Here is a 15,076-nt window from a genome sequence, read left to right as displayed (position 1 = left end):
CCCAGAGCCTTGTGCATGCAAGGTAAGCACTCTACCGACTGAGCTATATCCCTAGTTCCAGTAAGGTTTTTTTTTTTTTTTTAATGAATTAACTTTGTAAATTTCCTCAGTTTATATTTCTCATTAACATCAATAGGTACAACCCATACAAACTAGCACTTATGGTTCTTTATTTTTAAGAGCTTTGCACCCTGAAACCAAAAAGTTTAATAACTGCTAGGACAGGCTGTCTAGAGCCCTGTATGATATGTTGAAATGTTAGGCCTCTATCTTTTAGATTTTATGGAGGAAACAGTTTTTAGGTAGGAAAGTACCTTTTTTTTTTTTTTAAATAAACTCTTTTTTAGCAGTAGTACTAAGTGGACTAGAGGGTGGGATCCCTTTGTTCAATTTTTGGTTCAGGAACATATCCTTATGCATCATTTCTTTGTTTCTGGTTTTTTCCCCTTTATGCATCATTTCTATCAAGCTAGTTTGCATCAAGGGAAGTTAATCTGATGATTACTCTGGTCTATGAGCAACTGGGAATTTCTCAACTATCATTTTTAGAATGATACCTTCTTCCCATCTCTACAACTCTTTGGTGTCCATAACATGGGGAATAATATTGCACAGTAGGAAAAAATGCAAGCACTACAGTCAGAGATTTAAATTCTGAGTTTACCACTGAGTAGCTGACTTTTAACTTGACTTCCATAAGGCATCTAGCACAATATCTAGCAATAGGGGTTGGCTTCTTTACAAAATTATGCTTTCGGAACCAGAACTTAAGATTATCCTTGTTCAATGTATTGCCCTCTACGATCAATTCTGAAAACCATCACGTGCTCTTTCTGAAGTATAAATCCAGTCATACCTCCACACCGTAGAAGACCCCTACAGATGTGACATCTGCCTGTTTAATCTTACCTTCTTGCTCATGAACCTCCAGTTATTCTGGCATCTTTTCCTTCTGAATGCCTTATATATGCCTTTTATATAATGTTGACCTTGGAATCAATGCTATAGGGTTACCTTTTAATACAGACCATCTTAAAATGGATCATTTTATGTTTATTGTAAACATTTTGTGATAGAAAATTTCAAACATTTACGAAAGTAAATAGATGAATATAAAGTACCATTTACAAAAGAATCATACTTTAATACTTACCAACTTATGGGCAATCTTGTTTCATCTGTACCCCAACCACTTTCCCCATTGTTTTAAGTGAATTCCAGACATTGTTTCATTTGCAAATATTTCAGTATGTAGCTCTAAAAGATAAGCTTTTTCAAAAAAATCATAACCATATACTAAAAAGGGTTCTTTAAATCTTAATGGCTAACCTCTAGCTAAGCACCATAGAGTATCAAAAGTTTAAATACTTATATATTTTGACTCCTAAATTTAAATCTCCATCCTCATTCTCTTCTTTGCAACTTAAATGTGAAACTTATCACTTGATATCTGTACTTAAAATGAGCATTTCAAATGAAACATGTCTAAGACAGAGCTTAATCCTTCTCTACATCTCTGTTCCATCCTGTCTTCCCTTCTTGGCAAATGACCCATGATGATCCATCCTTTTGCTCATGTTAGAAAATCAAGAGTTATCCTTGATTCTTTTCTTCCCATCTTTCCGACATCCAAAATATCAAGCCCTGTTTATTGGATGTCCAAAATATATCCCACATCTGTCTACTTCTCTCCATCTCTGCTTCTATCACCCTGGTTCATGCTTCATCTTTCACCGGGTTTACTAAAGTATTTTCCTAATCCCTTTGCCTAATCTCTTGCCCCCTTATCTCTTTAGAATATCCACCAAGCAAATCCCATTGTTTCACCACTGTGAAAGAAGTCTCTATATAATAGGATGTCTACCTACCAGTTTAACTTATCTACTCCTTCCTTGCTCATGAATTTTTCAAAATACTAGCTTGCTTTCTGTTCCTCAGACATGCCAAATATAACCATTCTTTAGGCCTTTTTTATAAGCTATTCTCTTTGTTTGGAATGTTTCCTTCAGATCTTTGCATGGTTGGTTCCTTGTCATTCAGTCTTCAATTTAAATGTCACCTCCTCAGAAAATTATTCACTGACCGTCCAATCTAAAAATAACTCCCTCATCCTGTCACTGTCACATAATCCTTTATATTATTTTAGATTTATCCACATCTTCATAATTTTCAAAACTACTTCTTCATTTCATTCTTTTCTTTCCTTCTTCCAGTAATTACAATTATTTATTTGCATATTAATTCAATTTTCAGACATAATTTCTGTATCCAAATTATGATGTTGGATATTAGAATATTGTGAAACACAAGTTGCCCAGTTTAGGCACTTAGTTTCACCCTTATAGAAATAATGTTTTCACAATTAATAGGTAAAATCTTTTACCAAACACATACATATACTTAAAATTTTAGTTCAAACAAAATTCTTTTCTGATGAGAAAAAAAAAAATCTAATCTAATGATTAAGATAATAACATTCTAGCCAAAGTAGAGAATACCGTTTGTCACCTGAATGGCATCTTGGTCTTCAGATGACCTTTCTAACTCTACCTCCTCTGAACATCATGCTCATACTATCATGTACTCTGGGATTCCATGTAAATCAGATTCCTTTAAGATTCTCAGAACCATCTCAGGAATTCTGTCCAAATTCCAACCAGTTTCTGATTTGGAGAGGTAGGTTGGATTTGGCATACCTTTGCTCCCTTTGGAATGCATAACTTTCCTTTACACCTCCAAGGCCTTCTTGATCTTCTCAGAGACTTAAGGCTAAACTGAGTCTCAGTAATCCAGGAATCAGCCCTGGGAGCATTTTAATTTACTCCAGAGTTCAAGGGTACAGACCCAGAGTTGGCTAACTATAGTTGGTTGGCTAAATCCAAATTGATATCTGTTTTTATAAATGATAAAGTATTGGAAAATAACCACACTCATCTTTCACATGTAGTTTGTGACTGTTTTGCATTATAATGATAAAGGTAGAGTAGTTGCAATATAGGCCATACATCCCACAAAGCCTAAAATGTTTACCTTTACAAAAAAAGTTTGCTGACCCTTGGACTAAGCTCTAATGTCAGATTTGTCTGTGGTTGTCAGCTATGCTAGCAGTCTATAGACATTCCAGCCAAACTCTAGAAAGATTTGGAACTCACTGAAGTAACTGGAGCCTGGTCTCATAATACACATATGTATATACATAATATACACAGAGTATGGAAAAAAAATCTAAACACTCATTAGACCATGGTAAAATGTGCTTTCTTTCTCTCTAGAAAATTCATTTGGAAGTTTTGTTTTAATATTATGCTCCACTTGTTATTGTATTATTTCTACTTCTTACTAAGAGAATGCTATCAAAGTCATCTCTTCAAATTTAGGACAAATGTGAAGATCAAATTCCTCCTTCTCATAAAGGAAAAATAATGGGAGACAGATAATAGCCTCCAAGTGGCTACTTGCTCTCCTGAGCAGATGTTTTTTTGCTCTAAAGAAACTTCTGGACTATCAGCATGTATAAAGATTATACCTACATTTGTTGGACATATTTTTCCTAGAGTTAGATTACATCTTTGCTATTGAATTTTTAAATAATCTTGTTGTAGAGGAAACTGGTAATTATCTTACTTCATCCTAATTACAGAGTGATACAGAATGGTTAAGAGTACTTGCGCCATGATGGGTATGGTCTTCAGACAGCTTTATGTTTCTTTTCCTCTGGGGGATGATACAGCTACAGAGATACTTCTGTATCTGACTTGCTTAGAGTCTCCTAATGAATAATCAAACGAAAATTCCCTACTTGGGTCAGTTTTATATGCGCACTCCCTAATGAATCCGAAGTTAAATAGCAGTACTTGGGTAATTCTTACACTTTCCCACCTAGTATTTCAGAACTGTCCTAACAGATCTGACAGTGCATTCTTCCTATTAGATAGGGAATTGAGAGAGACACAGGATCATTAATACTCCCAGGGCCACTCTGCAAGTAGGTACAAAGCCAAATTATGACTTCAGAGGCAGTCAGGACCCCTAATTGGGTTTTGTTGCCCTATTGGTAGGGATTATTGAGTCTGTTAGTGTCTTCCAGGTCTTTGTTAAAGTCATCCTGAGCATAGGAAGGCACATCTGTGACAACTAAGAGCCATGGTGATGTGTACTGATTCATTGACCTGTCAAGTAGTCTCCAAGTACCACTGGCACAATTATTCACTCTCTTGAAAACACTTTATGTGAATGTCCTAATTAATACCTACTCTTATAAATGTCTCTATACCCAGTTTACAGAAAAATAATGGGAGACATGGACAGAGTAACATTGGTGGCAGAGCTGAAATTAAATTTGAGTTTCTAATATCTAGGCATGTCTTCAGACCTCTAGTCTCAGTAACTGATCATTTAATATAACTGCAATAGAGTATTGATTAGAGTCATCGGTTGTTATTTAAAAGCTTAATTTTAGGACAAATAGTTTATTCTCATGTAGTATCTCTAGAACAATGATCTCTTAATATCAGAAAAAGTTTCACCTAAAAAACAAAATAACATTACCTATGACACACTGATGAGTTCTCTACCAACATCTCTAATTTTCACAGGGTGAAATAACCTTAGGAATCAACTAGCTGGCTTTTCTGTGCATCTGGTACATGATTAAAGCTCCATTCTGTATCTAGGAAGATGTCCTGTTCATCTCTCTTCCTTTTGGAAAGAGAATTCCCCAACCCCACTAACTTGTTCCACATTGGAACCTCTTCTGATTCCTTTTGCCAATGGTAGTACAGGCAAAAATTCTGCTGGATGGAATATGGATACAGATCTTGGTGACCTTCTCCAGTGCTTGCTTTCCCAAATGCCACCTAGTTTTATTTAGCCAACACCCCTTACTGGGTGCTTTCTATAGTCCTCAGTCCCCTACGTGAGTGTTCTAAAAAGGAAGAGCCCTCAAATAGTAAAGTATCATGGATAATAGAGGATGGAATAGTCTTTGAAGACTGAGTTTGGAATAGATGGGCTTACTTGATGCTGAAAGATTGTGTCCTGGAAGGTTTGAAAAAAGGGTAAAAACATTTATGTAGTCCCATTGAGAGGCCCTGTAGACCTTTCTGGGTAGCCATGAAGATCTATGGGTGCTGTGGAACAGAGGAAAAGCAGAGAAAAAGAGGCATTTCAGGAAGAGGTCCTTGGCAGAGTGGTTAGAAGGTATAGGCACTGTAGTTCCTCTTATAGCAGTTTTTAGTCACAGGGATCTGTCCTTCATACTCACCTTTGTCCACTGTTGATAGAATAACTGAGACATTACTGCATGGTAGGACACCTACTGCTGGTATCTCAGATGTTGTTTCTTACTTTTAGAATGCTCTTCAGTCAGCTAGGACTTACAACAAAAATCACAAATGTCATGGTAGGCCAAATCCTCATTTCCTAACATTTTATGAGTGTGTATAATCTTATTCTAAGAATAAACATCAAAAGGTTATGAATGGTTCCAAAGTCTTAACTCCATTATTCCCTCTTTGTTGTTGTTGTTGTGGCCCATTATGAATTTCCCATCAGCCTATTTAAATTATTTTATTTCCCTATTTCTGCTTATATCACTTCTGAGGAATGATGTTCCATTACTTTAAATGTTCCTGCTCACTTTTCATACATTGTTCCTTCTGTACTTATTGCCCTTTTCACTGTGGAAGAAGGAGGCAATGAAAAGTAGTTTTTTGGTGTGTAGTCCTGGGACCAGCTACATCAGAAGCACCTGGGGCAGACAAATTTGTATTCCTTGGCCATGCTCCAGGGCTGTTAAATCTATTCCTAGAGGAGAGAGCTAAGAATCTCCATGTTAAATGAGCTTCCCAGGTAATTATCAGGATCCTTAAATTGTGATAACCATTGTCATAATAATTTAAAATATAGACTTTAGAGTTATCCAGACCTGAGTTTGAATCTTACTTATGCCACTTATTACCTGCGTCATTTTGAACAAGTTAATTGAACTCCACTTATCAGTTTCTTCATCTATAAACTAAGAAGCAGAATCTACAGCTCTTTAGAAGTCAGACTTCATTGTTCATCTGTAGTATTTGCATCTTGGCTTCACTAACTATTTGCTGCTTTATCCAAGGCAAGTGACTAAACCAGTCTAGATAATAATTTCTTCATTTGTAAAACACAGATCATTACCTGCCTAGTAGGTTGTTATAAGACTTAACTGAATGTATGTAAAGAGTTTAGAAAAAGGAAAAGGATTGCCCCCAGGGCACCTTTGACAATGTCTGGTGCCATTTTTGGTTGTCATGACTGAGGACGAAGCCAGTAGTTCCAGTGTCTAGTGAATAAAGGCAAGAAATGCTGGTAATGCCCCACTATGTGTACAGCCCTCTACAACAAAGAATAATCTGGCCCAAAATGTCTATAGTACCACTTTTGAAAAACATGACTTTGAACAGGCACATAATAAGCACTATGTAAGTTTTTACATATTACTCTCGCTATTATGGGAATAACAAGCCTCCCTTAGAGTGTTATTGTTAGAAGATACATGTGTAAGTATAACGCCTAGCACTCAGTAAATGTAGAGTAGTGGTGGAGGTGATTATTATTAGGAAGCCAAATATTTACAAACATTCTAAAACTGGAGCATTTTCTATTTTAAAAAAATTGGCCTTACAATGTAAATAATGACTTTTAGTTTGTTGGTTTGGGATTTTACAAAGGAGAACACATCTATTATCATTATTACCTCATATTTCAATCTCAGATACACTCTTTTCAAAGACATTTACTTCTTTGACTTCATAATTAAGAATTTATTGAGTCTCTACAATGTACAAAGCTTGCTTTATGGCACCTATGTGGTAGAAAAAACACAGGCATTAGAACTGGATAGTATCAGGTCACATCTCTACACTATCATCTAAGTACCAGGTGATCTTAGGCTATTTATTTAACTTCTTTCAATCTCACTTTCTCGTCTGTAAAATGAGAATAATTGCATCTACTTCTTGAGGTGTTTTTGTTTTTGTTTTTATGTGAGTAAAATGGAAAAGTGCACAACTTGTTCAGGATTGAGTAGGAGTATGTTCTGAGTATTTCAGGTCCCATTCCCTTTCTACATCCATTCCTTCACTCAAAGGATAGAGGAAGGTAAAACTAGAGTGGGAAAAGGCGTGCTGACTTGCTTCTCCAGTGCTTTGGGGCATATAGGAAAAGTTCAGGACTCCTTTTTCTCCCCAGATTAGTCCCGTTGGTAAGGGCTGTGGCTATTTTCTTCTAAGATTTTGCTTTTTCAAGAAATGTACATTGATATTTCACCACATTCTTCAGACTGAGCCTAGGCTGAAATGGGATACTGAGGAGCTACTTCTACACCCCTCTGATTGAGAATGGCAACCTCTTTTTTAAAATTAATTTATCTTTTCTGTTAATTTGCACAGATGTTATCTGACTTTGTATTTCACGGGATTTTAAAACTGTAATTTTTCTTAGTATTATAAGTATGACAGTGATTTACAGTGGCCTATATTTTTATCTACTTTACTGTCATGAAGTCTGGTGCCATGAAGACATTTTTTTAAATTTTCTATTCATGTCTGTTTTTTTAAAAAGTAGATCTGAGCAGTGTGAGAAAAATAGAGTCTATTCAAGACCTTGCACATGGCTGCCAGTCGTCCCTGTGCCAAGACCAAGCCACTTCATTCACATCAAGAAGGGCTACCTTTGTTTTTCTAGACTATGTTAGACATATTACCAGGAACTCATCAGATCTCAGTTAAAGGTTAATCTCAGTTCAGGATGAAAAGTTTGACGTTTTCATTTAAAGACTACAGAAGGCTTAGTAGAAAATTGGAGATGCTTGATAGTGATCAGTGGACACAACACTTTTCTACCTGAGAATGCCAATGATTGGAAAGTTTAGGAAAACCAATCTGATAACCTGGAAACTGAGATAGGATTAAGAAATGTCACATTGGCAGGGGGTCCCAGAGGTAGAGAGACAAAAAGAGATAGGTAGTTTTTTTTTTTTTCCTCCCTTCCAATAGATTTCCGGCAGTGTGGGATTTGATAACTTTGAGCTCTCCCCTTTGTGTGTTGATGTAGATCCCATTTCTACAAAGGTCCATCATTCCCAGCAACCCCAGAAATATGCAGCTCAGGAGACCAGTAACAAAATCATGAAATTTTGTTTCTGATATACTTTGGTCTGATTTTTAGGGAGAATAGAAGGTTTTAAAAGTCACAATTGCTTATTGATGGTCTTGGGCATGTATAGATAGGTGTAGCTCTGCTGAAGAGAGCTGGCAAATGGTAATCCCCAGTGGCACGTGCCTATAATCGCAACCACTCTGAGACTGAGACAGGAAGATCACAAGATCAAAGTCAATCTAAGCAATTTAGCAAGATCCTTTCTCAAAATAAAAAATAAAAAGACATGGGGATGTAGCTCAATGAACCCCTGGGTACCAGAAAAAAAAAAAAAAACTGCCCCAAGAGACAGATATTCTGTGTAGAAATCTGCTTTCATTTACTGTCCCTTCTGAAGCTCAATCAAGGTGGTTGAATTTGAAGATAAAGTTGAACTGAAATTGTGGAAATATTTGGATGCATAAAAGTCTTTTTAATCTGTTCTAACGTGGAATTTTACTTGCCTTTTTAAAAAGTACATGCAGACATTTAACAGAATTTTTATAAAAATCTGTCTTAAACAAATTTACCAGGAAAAAAAAAGGATTATTTCATTTGATGATGCAATGATTAATCCTACCACCTGGGTAAGCCAAGTGAGCTTCCCACAGGAGATTGCTTCTGTAGCTTTGAATTATGTATGAATATTGCAGGCTGATGAGATATAACCTTCCAAGGGATTCATTTACATAACAGATAAATCTGTAAGAATGTTACTATTTTCTTTGAACACCTTACATTCTTTCCACATGTTCATAAAGGTGTTGTGGAGATTATTACATGGTTTTTAAGTGTCAGGTCAGACATACCAAATTGCAATTAAAAACTGGTCATTAAAGTTGGTTGAAGAGTTTAAAGTACAGTCATCCCTCAGTATCTGCTGGGAATCAGTTCCAGAATCCCCCATGGATATCAAAATTCTTGGATTCTTGAGTCCCTTATGTAAAATAGTGTGGCATTTTCATATACCCTACCCCTTACCCTCTTGTAGACTTTAAATCATCTCTAGATTACTTATAAATAATCTAATACAATGTAAATGCTGTATAAATAAAATTATGTTGTTTTGTTAATGTTTTCAATCTGAGGTTGGCTGAATTCGAAGATGTGGAACACAGGGATTTAGAGGGCTTCCTGTACAGTCAAATGTATTTTGTTTTTTATTATGAAAGCAAAATGATTGCTGAAGCCAGGCAAAGAAGAGGCTAAGTTAGGATTTAGGGTTTAAGTCAACCTGAAAATTAAGGACCTAGATATCAACACACTGTAGTGATTGCACCTTGCATTATAGGACTTCAACTTGAATTTAAATAGCAGTGCTATAAAAGCTTTAACTTCCTCTTCGTGGGCTACTTATCACTTAATAGATCTGTTTTATAGTAATGAGGATCAAATTGTACTTACCCTGGAAGATAAATATGGTTCTTTTGGTCATTATTTTAAGACATGTGCTAAAATATAGTCTATAAGAAATTCTTATAAATTTCATTTAAAGAATTTTTTACAATCTGACCCATGGATGAAATGTGTTCTCCATTTCTGCTTTCTGGTGGTGTCAAGTTTGTTTAGAAGATCAAAGTAATAGGGAAACAAAACCCAATTCTGATTCCCATTTTGGTATTTTCTCCAGTACATTAAACATTTCCCAGTGAAACGGTGGTGTAACACTTTTTTAGAGATAAAGCTTGTGTCTGCTAAGTATCATTTTAGTATTTAGGTTTTTGGGGTTTATGTCTGAAGAGAAAACAAAGTCATTGGTCAAAAATTAAATTCCTTTATAAAATTAATATCCCTAATGATAACTTAATAGTAAGACTTTACTTTCTTTTCTCTATCTACAGTGTTTATACATGGGAACTAAGTCAACCTTCTGTGATGCTATTCTCAGTGCTTTTTCATTTCATAGTCTTAACATGTTACCATACCTAAGTATGAATTCTCAGAACCTCTCTCTCCCTTTTCCTGTTATTATTCTAATTGTACATAGAGCTGTTCTTCCTTCAAGCATTAGGACATGACATATCATTATGATGCATTTTTTAAAAATTTGTACTCCTGTTGGACATTGCTATAACTGTAAATGCAGATTAAACATTTTACCATCCATTTGCAAATCACATGATTTTATTTTTATCAACTTTTTGCATAGTTCTTTGTAGTTGACAATTACTTTAATTGGTGACTTAATATCCCAGTACATTTATTTAAAATATTTGTGTAAACACTGATCTTCATCTAGAATGTAGGCTCTGTTACCCTGATCCTCAAAGAGTTAATAAAACTAGCTTTCATTTTGCTTAGCTCCCTAGAGTAATTTGGCACGTTTCCCAGACCAAACCCCTAATGTAAAGGTCAAGGTGCAGTGGATGTTAAGGTGCAGAATTCAAACTCTTCCTATAGCCTGCCCAACTTATAGCTCTGCAGAACACCGGGGACTCTTTGGTTCATCAAAGTTTCAGAACATGATTAACAGATTCAAGAAGACCCTGTGAAATTTTTCTTTAATGGGGAATTGTGTGAGTGAGTACAGTGGGTGAGTCTTTTATATTTCATGCTTTTTAGCATTTGTATTTTGCCAAGGCCTTTAGAGCACAGAGCTGTGTTACATACATGTGGAGCAGGCCCAGGGAATTCCTCATAGGCTAACAGCAGCTGCTCTTTCAGGAGTTTCACAATAACCGAACTTCCTTGCAAATAGCCTATTGCTTGGGAAGAAAACAGACATGTGAGAAAGGAGTCATGACATCTGAAGATTTCACCAACCTTTTGGACAAATCCAAAGGAGAGCTTTCTTTTAGTAATAATCAGGAGATTGGGGAAAGAATAAAAATGGTAAGAGCAAGATTGCAAAAATTAGGAACCCCAAAACAGCTTTTTAGGAAATCTCTAAAGCTGACACTAAAACTAGAAGAGAATCACTGGAGCTTTAACATTTTTCCCCTCAAAGGAGAGCTGGTATTTTTAAACCACTTACATTTATTGCTTTGAAATTAAAATGGGTTTAATATTGACTTGCCCAGAAAAGAACATTTACTCTCTCCTGAAGATCCTGATAACTACTCATGATATACAGTCTTGATGCTAAGTGATGCCTGAGAATGTCTTTTTCTTAATACTTTTATTTTATTTATTTATTTTTTTATGTGGTGCTGAGGATGGAACCCAGCGCCTCACACATGCTAGGCAAGAGCTCTACCACTGAGCCACAACCCCAGCCCCCTCTGAGAATGTCTTAAAGTGTCGCTTTGCTTTGTCTTTGCTAATGCATGGAGAGTGGAGCCCCTTGTTAACCTTGATTTTATGGTGTTCCATATCATGAGATACCTGCTTTGTGTGGAATCCTTTTAAAATATATATAGTAGTTGGACACAATACTATTATTTTATTTATTTACTTTTATGTGGTGCTGAGGATCGAACCCAGTGCCTCGCACATGCTAGGCAAGTGCTCTACCACTGAGCCACAGTCCCAACCCTTTTTTGTGTTCATGACCTAAGGCAGCCCATTGAGAAGAAGCAGCATGCTTTCCCATGTAAGGCCTCCTTTACACAGACTACCCTTGACTATGGTGGAGTGATTGCTTCTACCTCACCACTCTCCTATGAGCTGGATTCCATAATGGAACTTCCAGTTCATTGCCTGATGCTGATGTAGAGAGACCTCTGGTTCTGCCAGCTTTGAAAGAAGACTTTTGAAGTTATATATCCAGCAGACTTCAAGGCTTATTTTTCTGTTCAGGCATAATTATAATTTTCATAATGAAATATTGATAAGAAGGTACTCCTTGTCCTTCAGATCTGCTCCCTTAAATCTGTAGGTAATTTATGTTCTGATGATACATGGTCAACAAAGTACCTCTTTTAAAGAAACTTATAAATGTCAACATCACTCTTGCCAATGGAAAATCCGGAAGTAACATTTACTAATACATAAGATGTTTCTTTTCCTTCTTTCTCTTTGCTCACGAAGAAACAAGAATAAGAGCTAATGAGTGTGATAGTCTAGGAATATATTTTCAGAAACCCAGAAACCTTTGAAGATGCCTGATTTTTATTGACCAGCCCATTGAGACTATTTTAACTGGACCAGTTTTCTGCACCAGCTTTTCATGACAGCTTGATCCTCTGGTATTCATAGCAATGGAACTGGCACAGTTCTGGCATTTGGAGAGTGGGAAGAATGGGAAGAGGTAGCTATATAAGTAAATGAGCAAGCAATGATAAGACAAGAGTGGTCATACTGATTTGTGGCCAGAAGATGCTTCAGATTCATTTTAATAAATGAGCTTATCTAGAATGCAGAACTTTCTTTTCTGTCTGCCTTTCCTGCTGCATGCATATAAGCAAAGGGTAATGCTTCTATCCTCCTAACAAAAAGACCTTCCTGGCTTCAGTTTACCTACCAAAACAGTTGCTTCAACTCCTTATTTGCATAGTCTAATTTCAACTTTATCCCTGGTGCTTTATTAAGTACTTGAGTAAATACTTTAGTGTATACCATATCCTAAGTAAAGAAAATATTATGAAGTATTTGTTATTTACTATAGTATTAGCATACTATCATATAGATAATAAATATAGTATAGTAAATAGGCTAAGTGTTTTACTACATATGTCAGTATAATTTTCTTTAACCAAATAAGTTCTGCCTCACCATTGCTACCTCCTGCCTTTAAGAATTATTCTACTCCTTGGGGCTGGGATTTTGGCTCAGTGGTAGAGCGCTCAACTCGCACATGCAAGATCCTGGGTTTGATCCTCAGCACCACATAAAAATAAATGAATAAAATAAAAATAAAGGTATTGTGTTCAACTACAACTAAAAAATAGACATTTTTTTAAAGTTATTCTATTCCTTGACTGTTATTATGGAGTTTTCTCTGAGTTTACCATACCTTCTCTACCAAAATGGATTCTCAATATGTATGAATCATGATAAATAAAGTAATAGACAGGATGTAGCACTTTTCTGTGTATTCAAACAAGTATATTGGAGCTTATGACCCATTGTTGTGACTGTAGGACTAGTTATTTACATTTATGGGAAGTATATGTAAATTTTAACAGAACTTTTTTTTAGAAGCAATACAATTCTTTTTAAAATTTTTATATGGTGCTGAAGATCAAACCTGGTACCTCACACATGCGAGGCAAGTGCTCTACCAGTGAGTCACAACCCCAGCTCTTTTTTTTTTTTTTTTTTTTGTGGTGCTGGGGATTGAACCGAGGGCCTTGCGCATTCAGGGCAAGCACTCTACCAACTATGTCCCCAGCCCACCCCAGCTCTTAACAGACCTTTTGAGTACCAGTGTGACAGGTAGTCTGATTTGTTTCAGTCACGTGACCCATGAAGTGACAGAAGAATTTTCTCCACGGGATCCAAGAACTGTTGTTGTCAAACAAGATGTCAGGGGCCGCATCTCAGTCACACCAGCACTGCCCACCCCTGACCTGGAAAGGGAAGAGGAAAAAGAAGACACTTCAGATCCTGTGGACCTGAACCCCTGTAGTGCAACATACAGCAACTTAGGTAAGTACAAATCACATAATTTAAACTTTGCCTTTTTATGTACTAGACAAATGTTCTATTTTCATGGAGAGATGATTTTTATTGCTCCATGGAGCAAAAATTGGACCATTGGAGTTATAAATTTTAACTCACATCTGATAAAAAAAGAAAAAAAAACTTCTAGGATTTACCAGGCTTATACACCCACTAACATGAATCCTGTGCCATAAGCTAAAGATACTAACATGGTCCTTGCCTTGAGGCATTCACATGGGACAAAGAAGTGAACTTACTAATGAATTTGGTATAATGTGGTAAAATACATATAGGATATGTTTTATATTACATGGAGAAGTATGTCAAAAGATGCCTTCCTGGAGATAATTCTTTTTTTTTTTTTTTTATTGATTGTTCAAAACATTACAGAGCTCAAGACATATCATCTTTCATACATTCGACTCAATTGGGTTTTGAACTCCCCAAATACATAATACAGACTCACTTCTGTTACATACTCACATTTTTACATAATGGCATATTAGTGACTGTTGTATTCTGCTACCTTTCCTATCCCCTACTATCCCCCCTCCTGGAGATAATTCTTGAACTGATTTAACTGATTTAAAGGAACAAAATATTCCAACCCAGAGGCAATTATATAAGCAAAACCATAGAGATGCAAAATAGTTGGGTGCCTATGGGTTCCACAACCATTTAGTGTTGTTGAAATGTGAGGTGAAGAGTTAGATAATATCATGCCTGTCCAAAACCTTTGTTGTTTTGCTGTTTGTGATAGTGAACCATCAAAGGGTTTTAAACAGAGTTCTAATATGACTAGATTTGTGTTTTAAAACATCTTCTCTGAAATCTGCTCTATGTGAATGTATTCTGTGATAGCAGGAAAGCTGGTAGTGAGATACTATTGCAGAACCACATAAAGAGATGAAAAAAGGAGGCCTCAACTGAGATAGTTGCAAAAGGAATGGTGAACAGACCCGAGAGATACTTAAGCAGTCATATATATATATATATATATATATATATATATATATATATATATATATATATATACACACACACACACACATACACACACACACACATACACACACACATACATACATACATACACATACACACACGTATATATATACACATATATGTGTGTACAGACATATGTACATATGTATATATAAAAGATTGAATGATATGAAGAGTGTATGATGTATCTAAGGTTTCTGGCTTAAATCAAGCTGACTGGAGGAAAGTAAGATCCCTGTCATTGAAGGTATTCAGGCAGAGGCTGATGGGCTATCTTAGAGTTGCTATGAAGGAGAATGCTATACTACAAGAGAGCTGAGCTCAATTATTCAGAGTTCCTGCCAATGCAAAG

General features: G+C 36.0%; 1 protein-coding gene across 11 annotated transcripts in view; it reads left to right on the top strand.

The window, feature by feature from the left end:
• The window catches only part of Peak1 (pseudopodium enriched atypical kinase 1), a 276,412-nt gene that overhangs the window by 207,339 nt on the left and 53,997 nt on the right, over positions 1 to 15,076 (top strand). For all 11 annotated transcript variants that reach the window (XM_078049235.1, XM_078049227.1, XM_078049236.1 and 8 more), the window contains one exon: positions 13,511 to 13,704. In XM_078049235.1, the coding sequence (XP_077905361.1) occupies positions 13,511 to 13,704 (194 nt within the window). The remainder of the gene's footprint in view (positions 1 to 13,510; positions 13,705 to 15,076) is intronic.

Source organism: Ictidomys tridecemlineatus, chromosome 5 (genome assembly GCF_052094955.1).
Source record: "Ictidomys tridecemlineatus isolate mIctTri1 chromosome 5, mIctTri1.hap1, whole genome shotgun sequence".
NCBI lineage: Eukaryota > Metazoa > Chordata > Mammalia > Rodentia > Sciuridae > Ictidomys > Ictidomys tridecemlineatus.
The sequence above is the reverse complement of the archived record's forward strand: the minus strand, read 5'-3'. Positions and strand labels throughout refer to the sequence as shown.